Raw genomic sequence first — 22,767 nt, 5'->3', positions numbered from 1 at the left:
GTTCGTCCAATATGTGCACTCCCCAACCTGTGAGGGAGGCATCTGTAATAGTCATAGCCATAGCCGTGGCGAGTGGGTCCAGGAAGACCCCCTGCCTGAGGTTGGCAGGGCAAGGTGTCTCTCGCTTGGTCCAAGAGAGTGACTCGCCTCCACAGTTCCCGTAGGTGAGACCAGTGCTGCAACAAAGTGTGCATCACCGGGCAGCTGTGTAAGGCAGCTTGGGGAACTACCCTGCGAACTAACGCTATCATTCTGATGATACGTATCAGCTCTCGAAGAGACACAGAGGGAATGCTGACTAGACATTCGGCTAGGTTGCTTAGTGCCAGGAAACGAGTCTGCGATGGCCGTACCAAGTTCGCCTCTGTGACATACTCCATGCCCAGAAACACCAACTTCTGTGTTGGGTGTGGATGGGACTTTTTTTGATTTACTAGGAAGCCCAACTGGTGTAGTAAATCCTGTGTTAGCCTTACTTGCTCGGCCAACAACCCCTTGTTTTGGTTGTGTACCAACGCCTGGTGCAGCAGCAGCAGCACTACCTGTTTCAACACTTTGGTGAACACGTAAAGCAGTCTAAATGGTTGCACGGAGAGTAAAACAGTGCTTGGTGTTTCAATGTGAAATCGCTCGAGAAGCACATACTGATTTAGTCTGCTTAAATCCAGAACTGGACGCCAGCCACCTGTAGCCTTTGGAACTACAAACAGGTATGAGTAGAAACCCAGACTTATCGCCTGGTCCCCTATCCTGTGTATAGCACCCTTGTAAGCAAATTATCTACTTCCTATCGGTTTGCTTCTGCATGTAGGAATCCCCTGGCAGCGCTCCCAACTGGGGGGGGGGGGGGCTGTTGAAAAGAGAGTGGAGATCGAAGAAGTATCCGTGTATCACCACCTGGAGAGTCCAGGGGTCGGTTAGGCGCTTCCTCCAAGCCAACACCGGCACAATCTGTCTGCGACGGGATATGTTGCTATGGGTTCTGTGGTTCTACATTGGAGACTGGAGACTGAATTGCACTGTTTGTGTTTAAGAATCAAAATTGGAAATTGAGTACGAATTACGGCATTTAATGTGGAAAATGTTTTATACACTTACAAAGAATAAGAAATAAAATAGCTGATTATATTTTACACCTTGCCCACATCTACTTTATATTTATGTAAATTACATTATTACGAAAATAAAAACAATTGATTATAGCTTGCGAAAATACTCTCTATAATGTCTGATGTACGTGAGAAGTTTGAACTTGTTAGGTCCAAGCATTAGTGAGATTATGCTGGATACATATGGATGAATGGACGCTTACTACCGGTAATAATCATGGACATTCATGTATTTCAGACAATTTCTAAACTGGGTAAAGAAGATCTCACTTTATAACAATTTTATTGTATTTGTAACCAATATAATATAATAACTCATCATTAAACATTCAATTCTCTATAAAAATACAGACCAAACACAACTATAATATTCAAATTTCCTGTTGGCTATTTAGTCAAAATATATTAATAGGCAGTGAATGGCGATGGTTGCAGTGAGATCATTAAATTATTATATTGGTAATGAACAGGGTCAAAAATGAATTGATAAAGGTCATATTCATATACCGGTATGGTGACAGGCACCAAAGATCTATATTATATACAGATATATATATATGTTTTAAAATTGTTGACTGAACAAATGTTTCAAGCAGAAAAGGAATTAACAGTTGGTCACTGGATGGCAGTCATGGACAAGATTTTCTCAGTTGGTTTCCATTTGACATCAATTTCAGTTAAGAAGGTATCTGGTGCCACTACATCAAGATGACAATCAGGAATTGGGATAACAAGTCTGTATGCATGTAACATCATTCTGTATGGTTTGGTGTCCTTGCGTAAACTGTACGTATAGTCACCAACAATGGTATGACCAATATGGGAGCAGTGCACTCGAAGTTGATGTCTTCGTCCTAAATATAAACAGATTTAAAACAATCATATCGATGCTTGTGAGAATTGGGATGGCCCGTCAAAGCTTCAAATCTCATGCAACATAAACAACACAATGTTATGTAAAACATTGTTTACATAAAATTTAAATGCACGAGATGACGATTGTAAGACTTTAATATAGAACTACATTTCTCATAAATTTCTTAATATTGTGCTACAGAACTACTGTAAATCGTTATAAATTTTATGAGAGATGAATTTTTGTGAGGTCAGTGAAAATGGAGAAATTTTGTAGCAGTGAAATTTTTTCTGGGGTACTTAGAAACGACGAGTCTGGAAATTTCTTAAAATATAGTCATAAAGTCTTGTGAGAATTCCTAGCAAAAAAATTAAACGGTGTACAGTATTCGTGTTTCATTCTGAATTGAAACTGATCATTTTCATAACCAAGATACGGTGAATTGCATGTCACTTCATATCTCACATACCTGTATGAGGAGTTAATAATACTTTGGTAGCGGGCTCATCATCATAGTAACCTCTCTCAACCACTTGCATCTCAGTTTTGGCAGGTTTAATTCCATCGTAATTCTTGGACATTTCATCGGGAACACACATCATATGTTGATAGCCTTCATCAAGATTGTTTGCTATTGGAGCTTGTATCGTTATTACATCGCCTTGTACGTGTCCTCTCACCTTTGAAGTACAATATGTATAGGTTATAGTCTAGACACCGAGTGATGACAATATCATCGTGCCTTGTCATAACTGGCTTTTATATTGGAGTATTGGAGACACATTAAAAATAATTCGAAATTACTTGTACTTGAGATAAATATTTACCGAAAACTAATTGGGTCCTTGCATAGTTCTAGATTCATTGAAATGTGATTATTAATACTTGAGATATCAGTGAAAAAGCTGCAAACTAATTAATTATGCAAATTAGGTAATTAATATGTACAATTATTTATCCTGAAACTAATCAGTCTCTGTATAGTCTTTGAGTATCTATGTACCAAGTTCCATTGAAATGTAATGCTTATTAATTGAAATATCAAAAGCTGAAAATTAATTAATTATGCAAATTAGGTAATTAATATGTACTGATATTCCCCTAAAAGCTATCAGGTTTGTGCAGTGTCCTTTGACATCTATGTACAAAGTTTCATTGAAATGTGATAATTAGTACTTGAGGTATCAGTGGGAAAAAAAAGAAAATTGACTAATCGTTATGCAAATTAGGTAATTATTTTGCACAGATTTTCACCAAAAACTAATCAAATCTGCGCTTAAGTTCAGAGCATCTATGTACCAAGTTTCATCAAAATCCAATGAGTGATTTGTTAGATATCAGAGGAGCAGTCATGAAACAGCTAAAAATTAGCTAATTATCATGCAAATTAGATAATTAATATGCATGGATTTTTACCAAAACCTAAACAAATCTGTGCATTGGCCCAGAGTATCTATGCACCAAGTTCCATCAAAAACCGATGTATGGTTCTTGAGATAGCAGTGGAACAGGCGGACACACATACACACACATACATACAGACAAACTAACTGCAAAGACTCCCATTGTGTGCTTCCCACGTGAGAGTAAAAAATTAACAGAATAAATAATGTTTCAAATGACAATGTTCACTTTTCAAATTCTCTCTAATCTACAAGTTGAATATAGATCCACTTGAGGTACCTATATGTACCTATATATCAAAGCAATCAAACTTGTTGATTATACAGTAGTATGGGCATCCTGAGATCTGATTGGTGGATAGCATGGGCATCTTGAAATCTGATTGGTGGATAGCATGGGCATCCTAAAATCTGATTGGAGGATAGCATGGGCATCCTGAGATTTGGTTGGTGGAAATGGCTCAGCCATGTTAAAAGTCAATCTCCTTCCCATAGGTCTTTGCGCTTTACGCATAGTACCTCTGCCACAGGCAGCCTTCAATTTTGTGGTCAATCACCTCATTACACACGACCATTTTTCCGCTGTTGTTTTATTTAAAACCAAACTACAACAAGCAGCCTCTCGGTTGAGATAGCTCCACTGTTAGCAATGCACATTTCAATTAAACAGCAGAAGATATCATTAGAAAATAAACAATATGCATAGTATCAATGCAATGGGACTTGCTGTTTTCAGCAAGAATTCAAAAATATCATTTTTCACCATAAATGATTGTGGTTTTTAACAAGAAGAAAATATCACTTTTTACCAAAAATGACAAAAATATTCACCAAAATTAGATAATTGAAGATATCATTACAAAATGAACAAATCTGAAAGAGGTCCACATGTAGTACCTATATATGTAATAATATCAAAGCAATTGGACTTGTCGTTTTTAACAAGAAGTCGAAAATATCACTTTTTACCAAAAATGACAAAAATATTCACCAAAATTAGAGAATTAAATATATCATCACAAAATGAGCAAATCTGAGAGAGGTCCACATGTAGTGCCTATATATGTAATAATATCAAAGCAATTGGACTTGTCGTTTTTAAAATTAGAGAATTGAAGATATGATCATGAAATGAACAAATCTGAGAGAGGTCTACCCAAGGTACATATACATCAAGTATCAAAGCATTCAGGCTTGTAGTTTTTAAGAAGAAGTCGAAAAAGTAAAACATTGACACAAACGATGGACAATCACTCATATGATAAGCTCCGCTCGACAAAGTCGACAGCGGAGCTAAAAAGTGGAAAAAAACGTATGTGACATCCGAACTATTTGTTAATGTCAGACTTCAGTAAAAACGTAAATACGAACCATTTTATATGTTTTGCAAGGTAATGTTATAGTAGTGAAATGGCACACGTGATACACCAAAACTTGGAGGAAAAAACGACTTGTTAACGAATATAGTAGAGAAAGAAACATTAAAGACTAATTTCACTGAAAGGAGTTTACTAACATTTCCGTTCATCTTGTATTCTTGGTGAATATTTCAATACTATATCTGGCTTGAACGGGTTTGATTTTCCGTGTCATAACTGCTGTAACTCCTGCGGAGTGATGTCTATTTGTTTTGCGCATTGGCGCTGTTTAAGTGCTGTTTTACCTTCAGGTGCATAGCGCCCTCTGGGGTTGAAGGTCTCCAGCGAAGATTAAATAGTTATGACGCAGTTGTAATGTGCGTCCACTTTCTCTAGTTTTTCATGACTATTAGCTGTGACCCGGAAACGAGGTATGATTTTATAGTTTTTTGAACATACACCGATTTCAGTCGATATGATTTTGTGTAATTTTGAAGTCTTTTGCAAGAGAAATCGAGAGTTTTCTGATCGTGAACCCGAGTGGTATAAAATGGTCGTGTTGTGTTGGTCTGACCTATGACCCCAATTCGTTCACACTTGTATTAGACGTTGATGGCGTTTTACCGCACTATCTCATTCAAAATAATATGTTATTGTATTTGTGTACTTAAGATTGTTATTGTTTTATTTTGCTTCACAGTTTTACGTGATTGTGATTGTGATTGTGATTGCCAATGTGAACTGTGATTAAGGACCACATGACTGATTTATCGTGATTCATGTGAATAAGTTGAACACAGTGAAGAGTGAATAAAACGATATATTGGTGATATAGAACTGAGTGACTTGTCAATATCTTAATCGACACTCATCATATAACACAGTAAAACTCGCCGTTGGACTATTGAAAGTCATGGCAAGTGGAAAAGACACGCAATATGTGAGTAGATTTGGTAGGCCCGTAAGGATGACAGAGAAGGGCTTCCAGTATGAATCCCAACAGAAACAGAAATTATACGAGACATCTTATAACCAGCTACACCTTAAGATGGATGAAATTTATAGGATGCTGAATGCTAAAGAGAATGCCAGGTTGGTACATAGGCATTATAGGAAGTGGTTACTACTGTCAGAACGGTTCAGTCTCTCTGAACAGAAATACAGAGAGTTGTTAAGTGAGAGTGAATTGCCTCAACATGATCAATTATTTTCTGAGCAAAGAGAAAATATGGAGATGTTTAAAACTGCTGTACAAGAATACCTGGCCGCATTTGAAGAAGTTAGTTCCTTCACAGAGGATGATGAAAAGTGTGACTCGCTTTCTCAGACAAGCAGGTGTGGTAGTCTCTCATCCTTGCAGTCTAACACCAGTCTAATGAGACTAAAAGAAGAACAACGTAAAGCTGAGTTAGCCGCAAGAATGGCGGCATCACAAGAAAGACACAAGTTAGATATAGAAAAACAAAGATTGGCAAATGAAACTGAATTATCTCGATTGGAGTTAAAGCGGCTAGAAGAAGAGTTAAGATTAAAGGCAGAAATAGCTGTAAGTGATGCGAGAGCAAAGGTCATAGACGACTTTGAACAGTATGAATATGGGTCAGAGGTCAAGTTTAAACCTGACATTAAAACAAATGTAAGCACCCCTCTTAATGATGTTCTCACTGATATTAATGCTGTTAAACACGAGTGTATATACACCCAGCCACAGCGTGAGTTCAACACCTTATTAACTCCAAATAAATCATCATGTCAACAACCACTTGCACCCCCTAATCATGGAAATGGTAAGGTTGAAGTTGATGTTTTATCAAAACTTGCTGATTTGTTAACTAGTAGACAAGATGATCTTCCTAGGAAGGAACCAGAAGTTTTTAGTGGCAACATATATGATTACCCAGCGTGGATACGATCCTTTGAGATCCTGATTGAAGATAGGAAACCGTTGGCCACAGATAGGTTGTATTACCTCAGAAAGTATACAAGTGGTGAGGCTAAAACAGCGGTACAAGGTCTACTGACGTTAGACACCACTGAGGCCTACATTAAGGCAAAACAAATCCTAGCTGAGCGCTATGGTAATCCACTGATGGTCGCTGACACCTACAGAAAGAAAATAAATGACTGGCCATACATCAAGTATGGTAACAGTATTGAGTTAAGGCGATTTTCTGATTTTCTTCAGCATTGTCAGTCTGCAATGAATACAGTTAACTACCTTGTGGTTCTGAATGATCCCGAAGAGCATAGAAAAATACTTCGAAAGCTACCAAAGTCAATAGGTGAAAAGTGGTTAAGAATTGTTGATGGCTGTTTGACCGATCCTCTAAACCAGTCATATCCTTCCTTCTCTCAGCTTTGTAGTTTCATTAGCAAAGAAGCACGTATAGCTTGCAGTCCATTGAATGTGAATTATGATGACAGCAAGACAGAAACAAAGACGAGAAGTGGTAAGAAATGGACAGCTACTAAGAGTTTGGCAACAGCAACAGGAGAAACAAAGAATACTCAAGGAGACTCAGCCACTCAGACTGGCTTCACTGGTAACCTGAAACGATGTGTATTGTGTAAAGGAACACATGATTTGGTGTACTGTAAGCAATTCCAAAGAATGACATTGAAAGATAGATACGCCACAGTGATAAAACATGGTTTATGTTTAGCCTGTTTTAAATGGGGACACAGAAGATGTGATTGCCGCAATAAGAAGATGTGTGATATCTGCAAGCGATTACACCCAACCCTTCTACATGACTACTCTTATAATGCCACCAGAGATCCAATAAATACTGAAGATGTCTCTGTTGATATGAGTCCTAGGTTGGAATGTGCCACTTCACACAGAGTCGAGATAGATCACCAGAGGGATTCCTCTTTACCATGTTCCCATTCTCTTATAATTCCTGTTTTCCTGCACCATAAGAGCGTACCTAACCAACAAGCCACTGTTTATGCTCTGTTGGATCCTCAGTCTGACTCTTGTTTTATTACAAAATCTATGATGGAGAAAATAGGCGTAAATGGTCCAAACATTCAAATAAAGTTATCAACGATGCTGGCCGAAAAGGTAATTGAGTGTAACAAGATAGATGGACTAGTTGTTATGAATATGGACCGTTCCATAAATATTGACTTACCAGCAGTCTTCTCTCGAGAATGTATACCTGCTAGTCACAGCCAAATTGCAAGGCCTGATACAGTTAGCAGATGGCCACATCTTAAGCAAGTTTCCAAGTATTTACCTCCTTTCAGAAAGGATATTGAGATTGGTCTTCTGATTGGTATGAATTGTCCTCGTGCTTTGAAACCCAGGGAGGTCATACCTGGTGATGATGATGATCCCTATGCAGTTAGAACCGATCTTGGCTGGGGCGTCATTGGTGTAATGAATAGTCCAGATTATGATCTGAGTAGCTACTGTCAAGTGATAAATACTGAAGGTAAAAGATGTCACTTCACCTACCGAACCCAAGTCAAGGAGATTAGCCCCTTACAGGTCAATAAAATGTTTGAGCAAGATTTCAACGAAAGGAAGTCTGAAGACAAGATATCTCTGGAGGATAGACAATTCCTACAAATTGTTACAGATGGAATTCACCAAAGAGAAGATGGCCATTTTGAAATGCCCCTCCCTTTCAGAGAACCTGAAATCAGTCTCCCTAATAACAGAGCTCAAGCAGAGAAACGTTTACAAAAGTTGAAGTACAGGTTACTAAAGGATGACCAGTTGAAGACAGACTATGTTGAATTCATGAGTAATATTATAGATAGTGGCTATGCTGAAGCAGCCCCTCATGATAAAGAACATGACAACGGTTTGAAATGGTACATCCCCCACCATGGTGTTTACAATTCCAACAAGCCAGGGAAGGTCCGAGTTGTGTTCGATTGTAGTGTTGAATATCAAGGACAAGTGCTTAATCATCACCTACTTCAGGGCCCAGACCTCTTAAATAACCTGACTGGTGTTCTGTGCCGTTTCCGAAAGGAACCTGTGGCAATTATATGTGACATTGAAGCCATGTTCATGCAGGTCGGTGTTGATATTAAGGATCGCAATTATTTGGGGTTTCTTTGGTGGAAAGATGGTGACCTAACCCAAGAACCTTCAGAATACAGAATGACTGTTCACTTGTTCGGTGCGACATCATCCCCAGCGTGTGCAAACTTTGCATTGAAAACTACTGCAGATGTTAATGGTGATGAATCTAATCTCGAAGCAGCAGATTTTGTGAGGAATGACTTTTACATGGATGATGGACTCAAGTCAGTTCCTGATCCCACCCAAGCTATCAATCTGATCGAAAGTTGCTCACAGTTGTGTGCCAAGGGAGGATTTAAGCTCCACAAATTTGCTAGTAATGATAAACGAGTTGTCGAGAATATCCCTGTTGATCTGAGAGCCAAGGATATTCAGAGCTTTGATATTTGTCATGATAATCTTCCAGTGGAAAGAGCACTTGGTGTGTATTGGTGTTTAGAGTCTGATACTTTTCAGTTTCGAATCGAGATAAAGGATAAACCCTTCACCCGCAGGGGTATATTGTCTACTGTTAGCTCGATTTTTGATCCCCTTGGTTTGGTCTCTCCAGTCTTGCTTATGGGGAAAAGGATTTTGCAAAGATTAACCAAGGATGGAATGGATTGGGATGATCCAGTCCCGGAAGATACAAGATCGCAATGGGAAAGGTGGAGGCATGAGTTGTCTCTTTTGGCTTGTCTCAAGGTGCCTAGGTGTTACAAAGGTGATGATATTGTTGAGCTTAGTACAGTTGAGATGCATCATTTTTCTGATGCTAGTCTTCTCGGCTATGGTCAGTGCAGTTACCTGAGGCTACAAGATAATCAGGGTAATGTTTCTTGTTCTTTAGTGATGGCCAAGTCTCGAGTAGTTCCTGTGAAACCAATCACCATACCAAGGTTAGAGCTTACAGCAGCAGTCACTTCTGTGTTGGTGAGTGAGTTCTTAAATAAGGAACTGAAGTATGATGGTATTTCTCATTTCTTTTGGTCAGACAGCAAGGTTGTATTAGGGTACATTGCAAATAAGTCTACCCGCTTTCACATATTTGTAGCCAATAGGGTACAGAAAATTCAAGATCATACACAGCCAAGTCAGTGGAGATATATTGAATCAAAGAAGAACCCAGCGGATATTGCTTCAAGAGGTTCCAGTGCAGATGATTTAATCCATAATTCTATCTGGTGGAAAGGTCCAGTACTTCTATCCACAGTAGAATCTCAGAGCTCTACATCGAAGACAGAGCCATTTATGCTTGATAATGCAGACCCAGAGATTAAGAAGACTGTATCAGTTCTGCATACAAGCACCATACCAGATGAATATGAAGATATGCTGAGTAGAGTAGAGTACTTTTCTGACTGGCATCGATTAAAGAGAGCCATAGCAGTTTGTCTAAGATTTAAACAGAGGTTAATGAACCACAAGATTTCAAAACCGAAAGTACACTTGATGAATTCAGCAACGATTAAACAAAACTACATTCCCGTGAATGTGGATGAGATGCAACAGGCTGAAAAGCTGATTATCAAAATGGTACAGAGCAGAGACTTTGCCGATGAGTTACAGACGTTGAGACAGAGTTCAAGAATTACAAGTCCTGCCAGGGAGAATTCTAGATCAGTACCAACTGTGAAGAAGACAAGCTCATTATTCCGACTAGATCCCTACCTAGATGAGGAGGGAATTATACGTGTAGGAGGAAGGATTCGTAGAGCTAACCTTCCAAAGGATGTTGCCCACCCTATTCTACTTCCTAAGAAGGGGCATGTTACAAAGGTCTTAATATTACATTACCATGAGAAAATCGGTCATTCAGGCACTGGAATGACGCTTAATGAGATACGAGCTTATGGTTATTGGATAGTAGCGTCTAGGGCAAGCGTAGGAAGTGTTGTTTGGAAATGTGTAACTTGTAGAAAGTTGCGTGGGTTGTTGTCGGGTCAGAAAATGTCTGACTTACCAGTTGATAGGCTAGAGACTGTCGCCCCCTTTACATATAGCGCTGTTGATTGCTTTGGCCCATTCTTTGTTAAAGATGGTAGACGTGAGTTGAAACGTTATGGAGTATTGTTCACTTGTTTAAATTCACGAGCAGTTCATATAGAGGTAGCAAATTCTCTTAGTACTGATTCCTTTTTGAACGCACTTCGCCGTTTTGTTGGTCGCCGAGGTCCAGTGCGTCAACTCAGAAGTGATCAAGGCACCAATTTTGTTGGAGCTAAAGGTGCCCTGGCTGCAGCGTTAGCAGAGATGGATGACAGTAAGATCAGTAGAGAGTTGTTAAAGGACAACTGTGACTGGATAGCCTTCAAAATGAATTCCCCACATTCGAGTCACATGGGAGGAGTGTGGGAAAGGATGATTCGGTCAGCTCGGAATGCATTATCCGCACTTCTATCTGTTCATGGTCATCAATTGGATGATGAGTTGTTGAGAACATTAATGGTAGAAGCCGAGGCTATTGTGAATAGCCGTCCCCTCAGTTATGACGATATGACCAAGACAAGTTCTCTACAACCCCTTTCTCCTAGTCAGATACTAACGCTGAAATCGAAGGTTGTTTCACCTCCCCCTGGAGTTTTCCAGAAAGCAGATCTTTTCTGTAGACAGCGTTGGAGATGTGTCCAGTATCTATCTAATGAGTTCTGGAGACGATGGAGAGTCGAATTTCTACCAACCCTACAACAGAGATCTAAATGGATGAAGTCCCAACCAAACCTACAAGAAGGTGATATCGTCCTGATGTTGGATGAGAGTTTACCAAGATATCAATGGCCAATGGCCAGAGTAATTGAGACGTTCGTGGGACAAGACGGACTTGTTCGAAGAGTTAGGCTGATTGCTAAAGGTTCTGTGTACGATAGACCTGTACACAAGTTAATATTGTTACTAAAAGGGGAAATCCCCGTCGAGAAGCCATAGTTATTATATTTAATTAGATATCATTGGATAAATGGTAAATTGTTACCAATTTAGGGGAGCCATGTAACTCCTGCGGAGTGATGTCTATTTGTTTTGCGCATTGGCGCTGTTTAAGTGCTGTTTTACCTTCTGGTGCATAGCGCCCTCTGGGGTTGAAGGTCTCCAGCGAAGATTAAATAGTTATGACGCAGTTGTAATGTGCGTCCACTTTCTCTAGTTTTTCATGACTATTAGCTGTGACCCGGAAACGAGGTATGATTTTATAGTTTTTTGAACATACACCGATTTCAGTCGATATGATTTTGTGTAATTTTGAAGTCTTTTGCAAGAGAAATCGAGAGTTTTCTGATCGTGAACCCGAGTGGTATAAAATGGTCGTGTTGTGTTGGTCTGACCTATGACCCCAATTCGTTCACACTTGTATTAGACGTTGATGGCGTTTTACCGCACTATCTCATTCAAAATAATATGTTATTGTATTTGTGTACTTAAGATTGTTATTGTTTTATTTTGCTTCACAGTTTTACGTGATTGTGATTGTGATTGTGATTGCCAATGTGAACTGTGATTAAGGACCACATGACTGATTTATCGTGATTCATGTGAATAAGTTGAACACAGTGAAGAGTGAATAAAACGATATATTGGTGATATAGAACTGAGTGACTTGTCAATATCTTAATCGACACTCATCATATAACACAACTGCCATAGAACACAAAGGTTTTTGTAAATTTATAAAGTTAGTCATTTATCGTACAATGTAATGCATTGGCATCTGGAAAAAGATTGCACTTTTTTAATGCAGGTCATGTATATTTAAATACAATTAACTGAACATTTTATTCAGAATCAGGACGTGAAACATCTTATTAAAGTGATTACAGTAACCGAGTGACTTGAGTAATAAGGGCTTGAAAACTCACAATTGCCAAATAGTGTTTGATGACAAGCCTCTTCATGAACAGTTTGCTGGCTATGCTGCATGCTTTCTTGTTTAGTGCCAGACAAAGAGCACCACTTGTTGAATAGTCCAACTGGTGAACAAATCTACATAATGAAATAAATACGGTAGCAATTTGAGCAAAAGTTTTCTTTTAATTAATATTGTTTTAGTAATTTGTAGTAGCAATAGTCATTAAAGGCATCAATCAATTAAATTCAGAAGTATAAATATGGTTTGCATGTATGAATATGAACCACTAAATTCCAAAAACTATGTTTACATAAACTATAAGATACTGTAAAATACTTTATTTTAGCTGGAATTAATTTCTTTTTTTGGGTATTTCATATGACCTTTATTATCACTTATGTTTGATGAGTTGAATATAAAATATAATAATAAAGGTATTTTGCTAGATTTTATTTTTACTGAATCTTCCCTTCAGCAAAAATAAATTATTTTAGATTAACTATATTTAAATCAGGAAAATGATGCAACTTTTGTGAAGGGAATGAAATTTAAATAAATCAAGATAAACTTTACAAATTATTGTCTTCCCGCATTATGTTTTGAGATATTTTTCAGGACAGCATCACTGTGAAAAATTTGTTGGATCTCTTAAACTATGTGTGGGTATTTTCTCGTCATTTCCACCGTAGGATTTTGTTTTCAAAATTGTCTGTTCACAGATTTTTCATCATAACAAAAAAGACAAACCTAAAGCCATGTACCAGTTGACTGTCCACTAACTCCGGATACAGATGCTTCAGTTGGGTATCCACGGTTACCGCCTCACATGGTCCTTCATGGTTTATTCTCACATCATAATGTTTATTGACAATTATGTAATTATCATCTTTGTAAATAATTGATATATCTTGTAATGTCGGAACTTTGTTCATCTCCATGTCTTCTATGAAATATGTCATCTCCAGCATAGGCACACCTCAGGGTCAGACAAAAAACAGAACAATTCCCAGTGAAAATATCGTTTTTTTACGTTCATTGTAAATTATCATAAATTTTTCGATTTTAATGTGAATTTCATAAAGCAATGAATCTGTTTTAAATAAAATATTCATAAATATTTTACAAATTTTCAATAACCAAAGAATAATTACTTTTGCGCATGAGCAGAACTACGTTGTAAACTCAACTGTGAGTCGTGTTCAGTAACAATTCTACACAATTTATATAACAAAAATATGTTTTAATTTAACATTGCAAATACCATAAAGCGGAAATGGATTTAGTCTACCTTTCAGCAAAATATCGGAGCACTGAAGACAACTTAAAGATAAACTCAATCGTGTGCGCAGCTACAGTCCCAGACTGGCGCAGCCATGTAAATCGTGTTTACCAGTGCTGAGCCTCCGAATTATCTTTTGTGTTTAGACAATACACGCAGATGGCATATCCAATCAAAAGTATGCCGTGCAATGTGAGCGACCATTGCGTTTTTCGGATTATAAGACGTTAAGACGACTGAAAAGGATAACCAGTTCTTAGATGACCTTACATATTGACCTTTAGTTGTACTGCGCATGCCCATTGACATGACGCGCGGGATTTCTAAAACATGTTGACTCTTTTATAAGTTTCGTCATATTCTGGCAAATTTGAAACCATTATAAGGAAGATGGACCCCGAAGACGATATCGGTGGTTACGAGGATGACTATGCCGACGAACTCGAACTGATGGCAGAGATGGACGAAGGTCAGTGTCAACTTCTGCTTTCAAATTTAATTTTGACATTTGCCCCACCTAAAGAGGGCAGAAGGCCAATGATGTAAACAAATATACCGTGTGGAAAAAGGAATATTCACTGAGTTTAAATTTAGCGAATTTGATGTGAAAACTAGGTTTTACGTTCACTTGTTTGTGGAGGAAACAATACTTGCAATTGTTAATTTTGCCTATTTAGTGGGTTTTATATTCTGTTGTCATTGGAAATGTGATGGAAAATTTCACCAAATATAAAAATCTGCAATTGACAGCAAAAATAAATTCAACACAACTGAATTTAGGAAAAAATAGTCTGAAAATGTGCCACAACTTAGTCCAGAAAAAAAATAAAAATTGAAAGCAAGAAATGTTATTTTTCACTATCCCCTATAAATACTGGATTGTTTGAGATATTGTGTATGAAGTGTTAGTAAATTAAATCACAGTCCCTCTCTACTTTGGTAAAATTGAAAAGGGAAAGCAAAAACATATTTTCCATATACATAAATAATATAAATTTATCTCCAGTTAACTACTCTATTTGAGCAATACCCTAGCGTGGGCGATGTTTTGGAAAACAGTTCATATTTTTGAAAAGAGTGCTGACTCCAAAACATCACCCAGGGGGTTTTTTTGGTGCATTTTTTCATCACTATTACAATCCATTGTAGCCTGAAAACAATATACTACCGGTAACACCTGAGCGGAGCGAAACAATCTCTCGGCGCAGTCAACAAAGACGCTTACAGTGAGTGTAAAGTAATAATATTATGATTGTTTCCCCGATAAGCACCGAGTGATGTTTACAGTTTTGCTACAATGTTTGTCTTTGGTCCGGTAGAATATTTTTTTAGAGTGGACGCGCGATCCAGACGTCACTGGCGAGTCCATTTTCAAGTAAAGGGACTGTTAAATTTAGTTCAATCTCAGTTAACAAATCGCACACGTAGTCAAATCTACACACATCGCACTAAAATAGAAATTAATTATTATTAAGGAATTAGCATTATATACATAAACAGCTTCATTACCATATCATAGAATGTGTGTGATGGGGTTGCGGGTGCCCCTCCTGTGATTTACAATAATCAACCGAATCAGATTTCAGATCGAGGCGTTCAGAACATAGTTCAATTCTGACCATGTCTTATCAAGTCCAAGTAAATTATTGGAATAAATCAAGACATATTTACATCAGGGAAACGTTCAGCTATTGTGAGTTCATCGAATATATCAAGGAACAAGTTCCTTCGTTACAGAGTTTAGAGTTTCAGATCCAGTACCAAAATGACGAAGGGACCACGATGACACTCTCCAATCATGAACTGGACATGGCGGAATTGTTTCGCTGTGCGAAGACAGTTGCCGGCGCCGAAAACAGGCGGATAAAGGTGTCTGTCGTTGAAGGGTGTTCACCAGCCCCCAGCGTCAGTTCCCATGTTTACAGGGAGCAAACTAGCATGTCGAAACGGTTGAGGTTTGAATGTGATGGCAAATTAGATGATACAGAGAAAAACAAAGAACAGGAATCAAGTGTCCCATTTTGTTTATCAATCACCGCTCGAGCTAGCAATCAAAATGAAAGAAAGAGAATTGAATGATATGAAAGTAGAACTGACAACAGGTCAAACCCAGATCTGTGACCAAAATGACAAATATGCCAAATGTGTACCCGAAGATTCAACGAAAAAATGTTGTGGAAAATATCATCTTCGTGACTCTCATACTCGGCGAAATTTTCCATACGAATCCTGTTGTTCAGCAGAAATTTGTGGGGACATCAACCACCCCGACCATGCCACGGAGAAAACTACATTGATTAGCCTAGGTAAATAGCGTGACGATCTTTCGAAAAATATAAAGAAGAAAGAGCTCGAGCTCCAGCAGAAAATAGACACGAAGAATAAGGTTTTGTCTACATTCGAGCGGCAAATCGAAAGTTGGTTGATCAATAGTAACCCGTCCAAGTACTTGGTTGCAACTGTAATCGGCGATACACCGAAGCAGTGGTTAATAAACAAACATGCCAGAATTTTGAACGAGCATTATCATGGCCAAGTACCAAAACAAATAAAACAGGAATATCGTCGATTCCCGGTATCATTTCTGAATATGAACTTGTTCACTTACAAAAGGGTAAAGCCATGAAACCAAAAGACAGAGTTCGCGAACGTTTGGAAAATAATCCAGTATACAAAATAAAGTTCCCTGAAAAAACACCTCGTCAACTTTTGCCTGGAGTTTCCGACCATGATTTACTGAAAACTAAAAAGAATCAGAATATAATTAGCAGTACTCATTCTGAACTGTATCCTCAAACAAGCTATGAGGAAGAAAAACAAATTCAACAAGCTCTACAACTTAGTAGTTCGTCTCAATCTACACATATGATGCCCACCGTGGTGACATCACCACAAATTGTCTATTCTCCGTGGTACCAGTACTACCAATACTCGTATCCTTATATGCCTGGTATGAATGCAAACATGTACGGCTATTATCCATGTGCTAACACATGTAGTACCCCCCAAGTGTACCCATCACATAGTCATTCAGTACCATCTCCTGATCAACCACAGCTACAGCGGTATGTGCAACCACTATTGCCAACAGTTCAACCTTCTGTGTCCCCTCCGCTTCCGGCTAGACCACCGTCACCGATACCGATACCACCACCACCACCACCACCACCAGATGAACATTAACAATTCGGACATGAAATCATACCGTACCACCATACCATTATTTTGTACGAACACCCCATTATTTTAACTATTATAATACTTAGTACATGATTCACTGTGTGTTCAACCTGTTGTCAATTTTCTTTGTTTTGAAGTTATACTTTATTAGAATAGATTAGATTAGAACAATACACTGAATTAAATGAAGGCATTAATGTGTGTTTTTTTATTAAAAGACCCTTGCGCAACATTAAAATCAAAGAATACGCCTTCAAGTTGACTATATGATAACGCGCATTGTTCCTGCAAGTGTTTTTGCGGTTTTCCTTCAAATCATTTATTATATTCATTTTTTTAACAATTTTTTCAGTGGTAGTTTTCCGCCTCTTTCTCACAGGCCAGCACTCATGGAATAGGTACGACCTATCAGGTTTTGTTAATCTAATTACTGTATTATTATAAAGACATCAATAATTGCTGTCACTGGGCTACATTTAGTTTTATATATGGCTACCTTTGGACATTATTATCGACTCGATGACTTTCAATTAACAGTTTTCACGGAGGGAAACAATCGACAATTCATCAAAAACAGTCATTCCATTAATAATGCGATGTTTTAACATGTTAATATTAAATGATCATTCATTTGTCAAATTTGTTTTCTTGACAACATACTGTGTGAACATAACACATACAAAAAATGGCTTCCAGTCAAAAGTAGGTTTGTGAAGTAACTATAGCTGTACTTTATTAGTGTATACAATAAAAATATGTTCTACGAAATGTTTGTTATTATCAGCCCTGCTTATAATGTTGCACACATGGAAACTATTCAACACAACATTCAAGAATGTTTCGATAGAAACTATAGGACGTATCAAATTCAGGGAATAACTCTAACTTGCAACCCCTAAAATAAACAAAGGTTTCACTGAACAAACAAATATCCGGTTGCTTCAAAAAATCCGCGTACATCTGCACCGGACACCTCTTCCACAGCGGAATAAATTGCAACGCCCAAGTTGTGGTATGCAAGTATAGATAGTGGGGGTCGCTCCAGTGTTTTTTTCACTTTGCCGAAGCAAAATTCAGCTGGATTAAATTCAGGCGAATAAGTTGGTGTGAAAATGACTTCTATTCCCTGTGTATTAAGCCACATATTGAGCGTTTGTGCGATCTCACTGTGATGGATTGGTGCGTTGTCGAGCACTAGGAAGTCACCTGGTTGAAGGGCGGGTACACCGTACTCGTCAACTGTCTCTACACACTGCCGTATGAAGTCTGCGAAGTGCATCGAATTTGAAGCTCCATCAAGGACTTCGATAAGAGCCACCCCCTGCAATCCTATTAGCAAGTTTAATGTAATATTAGGATTGGGGTCGTACCGAGCAAATTGTACACATCGCTGTCCCACCAAAGCATGTCTATAATTAGGATTCGCAGTAGTGGTAACCCTAAAACCGCTTTCGTCCATAAATTTCAGTCGTCATGGATCTTATTATGCATGGTGTCCAAGTATGCCTGGGTATACCGTAAATTTCTCAATGTGAATCTCTGCTGAGCAAATTTTGTTGTTTGTTTGTACGTCCACTTTCCACCTGTGAAAGCAGTCTTCACCGCGCGACATATCGTCATCTTTGACACTACAGTTGGTGAAAACTGTTCAAATTGTTGTTTCATTTCTTTATACGTTATGGAAGGTTCGTTTGTCTTCAGGCTTTCAAGTAGGTGACGTCATTCTCAGTGAGTTTCTTTGGCCTCCCCGTTTCTCGTATTACTGCTTCACATGTACCATTTTCGACTTTGTTTTACACTATACCTGGAAAACTTGAATTTATCGGCAGTGCGCTGTACCACTCCTCTAGGAATATAACCACTTGACTTGTCAGCCCCGTTTTCACTGATGTCGTTCACTAGGAGAAATCCAAGGTCTCCACTGACAGGTTTGCCAGAACGATATTCTCTTTCAAGCTGATTCACCTGCATTTCTACGATTGGGTTTTGGTTTGCATTGATCCTTCACTAATTACACCGCTAGGCAATATTGGCGCCAATAAAATCGAACACTAGTTTTAAACAGAAACATTGTCACAACTGTAAATATTACTCGGTGCTTATCGGGAAAACAATCATAATATTATTACTTTACACTCACTGTAAGCGTCTTTGTTGACTGCGCCGTGTGATTGTTTCGCTCCGCTCAGGTGTTACCGGTAGTATCAAGACTTACCGGGGTAGTCGTCAGTATTCTAATTTAGACATCAGGTGAGAAGGAAAGGAATTTTTTTGTTGGGGAAATGAAAGTGCAGAAGAAGTTTAAAAAACAAACATGAATGCTTTTGTTTAATTGGCTATAATGTTCGCAGTATACTGTGGAATACTTTATTTTCGTTGGAATTAATTTTCGCTGAAAAGGCTTTTTGGGCGTTTTGTATGGAATTTATTTTCACTGCTTTTCGATGAGTTTAATGTGAAATATAGGAAAAAAGTATATTCGCTGGATTTTAAATTCCAAGCGAAAATAAAGTATTCTACAGTAATGTAAACTAATCATACTACTGGTATTTCACCTTGCATGTATTCATATTATTACAAACATTGATTATTATTCAGTCGTGGTTATGATAGCATACAAAATATCAGATTTGTTTGTTTTGAAAATCAAATGCAAGTTAAATACAATTATTTTTTCATCAAAAGGAAACATTTTTGATCGCACACAAACATAACATTACATAATGCTGAATGATATCCGTCATGTTTGTTTAATGCTTGAATTGATCTGAAACTGCCTCATTTGATCTGATAGGTCATACTATTCGTTAACCAATCAGAATGCTGGGTGGTGGCAGCCAAACATATTTCTCATTACTTTTGTATGGTGAATGCAACACAACACAGCAGTGGTTTATAAGTACTATCTTTTGGTTTTGCTTTTGGTGAAAAATAGCATGATTTTTTGTAAAAATTGTCAATCAGATTTTACCCATTTTCGTTCAAAATTTTACATGGTATTTTTGAATAGCCATCAATCAGGAACTAGTGCGAAAAAATTAAATTGGAATTAGCGGTTGGTGCCAGGAAAGTTTGAAATTAGATTACTTGTGTTACATTACTGAAACTTTGCTCTGCAATAGATATTTACTGTGACTCGTACATAAATAGTGTGTATTGCCACCAACAGATTTTCTACCTTCTTAAACATTAGATAACGTGTCCCACAGCGGGTCCCCCAGATAGGTCAGTTAGTGACAGTACTAATGACCTTTAGCACCTGGTAACAGAACATACAGAAAACTTCTTAAAAACAAACTGCGATAAAGATAAATAAATGTTAACTATTTGTAATCAGTAATGATTATGAGGTGAAGCTGTGGTAGCTGAGATAAGACTACCTCGTAGAACAGCGAAGGCTATTGACTACCTGAGGTAAGTAAGTTATCAGTAGTGCTGCGGAGGCTGCACATACTAGCAGAGACGGCGTAAGCTGAGACCACGTAAGGGTTAGTAAGGCAGCGGAAGCTGCCTGGCAAGGTAGAAATGGCGGAAGCCATAGCTACAAGTATGGTAGGTTAATATACATGAGGATGAAAATAAATACATACTATAAAAAAAACTAAGAGAAAACACTTGGGTGAACTATATACACAAGGATGACAAAAATAGATACTAAAAATAAACTAGGAAAATAAAATTTTGGGGGAACAAATGAGTATAATTGCACATGGGAGAAGTTTTGAACTGGTGGTTATCAGACAAATCAATTTAATTACTAACAGAAAAAGCATAGCTTCTGAAATTCTGTAAATTACTACAACATGCCATATATATAAATATTGCTCTTTGCACTTTCATTTTTTCTTATTTTATATGTCACTGATATGTTATTCTTTCTAAATTCCAGATTTTCCACCAGTTTCCAAAAAAAGTTTACATTTCACCACTCCAAAACACAACCACAATATTGAGAAGAAACTGGATAACTCACCGCTACCTGTTCTGGGAGAACTTCTATCACCTGAGCAATCACAAGCTATTACAAATAACGTTATTGAAAATGATGCACCAAAAATGCGAAAAGTTACAAACGGAAGGGTCGTAGTTGAAGATGAGTTGAACTTTTTGGAATGTAAGTAAGAAGTATCTTCGGAGAGACCATGACTTGGCGGCAATTTTTGAGGATAGCATCACCTTCGTACCAAACTTCTATCTTAAAGATGGTGGGTATTTTGTCACAAGTTCAAATTTGCCCGAAAAAGACACATAACCGACAATATAACTGTTTGGTTTATAAAAGTGATGCTTTCTTTGAAAGGGCCTATTGTATAATAGGTGATTTACCGTACAATTGCGAGATCTCGCGAGATGTATGAAAGATGCGCGTCGAACGTCTGCCGCAAAAGTCAAACGATTTGATTTTGAACTAGAATTTCTTTATTTCGTAACTCACATCGACCGACCGATCTTTGACAGAGGAATATTGCTTCGAAATACCCTTACTTAATCAGAAATGCCCATCATGAAAAGTGGGCAGCACATGATTAAGCATGGAAATGTCCCCGAAATACTTTCGCGTTTGTCGAATCCCACGCGATGTTTGACGCCACTACGACACTATGACCTTTGTTTGTCCTGTTTTTACGTTCGATTTCACGCATAACACGTGATTCTCGCAGTGAACGAAAAATGGTCTATTCATTTACCGGTATGTATATTTACAGGGGCGGATTAAGGGTGAGGTGGGGGATTATCGCATTAGTACAAGTATAAACCCCCTAAAATGTTAAGATTTAAATAAAATGGGTTTTTATAATGTGTATTTACTCTTTGCACCCATTGAATTTTGGATCTGCTCTCGATTTATAGCACTCGTAGTCTCTTGCATACCTTACATAATCAGGTTGTAGTGAATGATCTGTTTGCTTTTTCTTCACTGAATGGCTTACCTAACTAAATCTGTCATATAACCTGTGAAACTCACATACTTGGAACTATGCAGTGACATACAAAAAAACATACAACTTTTTTTGACCGTAAATACATCGCTGTCATTGTAGTGCATGTGCGGCTAATTCAGAAAATACAAGGTTGTAACAAGAATTTAAAGTATAAACAAAGGAAGTATGGTGATTGTATTAACCGATGTGTAGCAGCGGTCAATTTCACTTGGAATTCTTTTTCATTTGAGGGGTGATTCAGTGCAAATAAAATCCAATGAAATTACCCTTTTTCCTATATTTTACATTCATCTTATCACAAATCAGTGAATTCATTCAAAATAATAACATGTATTTCAGTGAAAATAAAATAAAAATGTTATGGTAATTGATTACTGTGTACATTATTTTCATTCCTGTAAGAAAATTAATGTCATGTCTATTTGTCACAGCTCCGAAGAGAAAAAGACGACGAATTAGTCCAAATTTAGCGATTGATGATGATGACTTTGAAATCACACCCCCTGCTTCCCCTGATGCTGACGAGAAGATAATGATGAAAATTAAACAACACAGACAGCAGAAATCATGTAACTTTAATACTACATTAGAACCAAATGAGACAGAAACGAGAACTTTAAGCAGAGATGTGAATCACACTACAGTACATGTACTCAGAAGGCAGCCACAAGGGAAACATTTAACTGTGACCGGACATGATGGGGAGAGGGTGTACGTGAAAGTTAGAGATGATGATAAATTGGTTGATAAAACCAAGGTGAGTGAAGATATCAAAAG

At 37.8% G+C, this 22,767-nt stretch overlaps 2 protein-coding genes and 2 long non-coding RNA genes across 4 annotated transcripts in view; 3 read left to right on the top strand and 1 right to left on the bottom strand.

The window, feature by feature from the left end:
* Positions 1 to 1,049: 1,049 nt before the first annotated feature.
* Positions 1,050 to 14,077, bottom strand: LOC102806990 (pseudouridylate synthase RPUSD1-like). Its single transcript, XM_085502200.1, has 5 exons — positions 13,877 to 14,077; positions 13,336 to 13,564; positions 12,599 to 12,722; positions 2,435 to 2,645; positions 1,050 to 1,963 (listed from the first exon to the last, which is right to left on the bottom strand). Exons 2-5 carry the CDS (start codon positions 13,554 to 13,556, stop codon positions 1,725 to 1,727), a joined length of 795 nt encoding a protein of 264 aa, XP_085358326.1. The 5' UTR covers positions 13,557 to 13,564; positions 13,877 to 14,077; the 3' UTR covers positions 1,050 to 1,724.
* Positions 5,056 to 5,563, top strand: LOC146739323 (uncharacterized). The gene is made up of 2 exons (XR_014930075.1): positions 5,056 to 5,157; positions 5,427 to 5,563. It is a non-coding gene; the product is annotated as an uncharacterized LOC146739323 (long non-coding RNA).
* Positions 11,781 to 12,330, top strand: LOC144352938 (uncharacterized). The gene is made up of 2 exons (XR_013420718.2): positions 11,781 to 11,924; positions 12,194 to 12,330. It is a non-coding gene; the product is annotated as an uncharacterized LOC144352938 (long non-coding RNA).
* Positions 14,078 to 14,146: 69 nt separating the features above from the next.
* LOC102807229 (chromosome transmission fidelity protein 18 homolog) overlaps positions 14,147 to 22,767 on the top strand; it is a 35,661-nt gene continuing 27,040 nt past the window's right edge. Inside the window, exons 1-3 of the mRNA XM_085502202.1 lie at positions 14,147 to 14,336; positions 20,937 to 21,161; positions 22,422 to 22,747. Coding sequence (XP_085358328.1) covers positions 14,258 to 14,336; positions 20,937 to 21,161; positions 22,422 to 22,747 — 630 coding nt within the window. The 5' untranslated portion in view covers positions 14,147 to 14,257. The remainder of the gene's footprint in view (positions 14,337 to 20,936; positions 21,162 to 22,421; positions 22,748 to 22,767) is intronic.

Source organism: Saccoglossus kowalevskii, chromosome 8, assembly GCF_978046115.1.
Source record: "Saccoglossus kowalevskii chromosome 8, keSacKowa6.1, whole genome shotgun sequence".
Lineage (NCBI taxonomy): Eukaryota > Metazoa > Hemichordata > Enteropneusta > Harrimaniidae > Saccoglossus > Saccoglossus kowalevskii.
This window is presented reverse-complemented; position numbering and strand designations above follow the sequence as displayed.

What these genes read in the sequence shown, in the direction of transcription:
- LOC102806990 (XM_085502200.1), bottom strand. Translation starts at nt 13,556, where the DNA reads ATGCTGGAGATGACATATTTCATAGAAGACATGGAGATGAACAAAGTT. An exon ending in CAACTGGTACATGGCTTTAG is followed by an intron (nt 12,723 to 13,335) that starts GTTTGTCTTTTT and finishes TTCATTATGTAG; the next exon opens with ATTTGTTCACCAGTTGGACT. An exon ending in TCAAACACTATTTGGCAATT is followed by an intron (nt 2,646 to 12,598) that starts GTGAGTTTTCAA and finishes TGTACTTCAAAG; the next exon opens with GTGAGAGGACACGTACAAGG.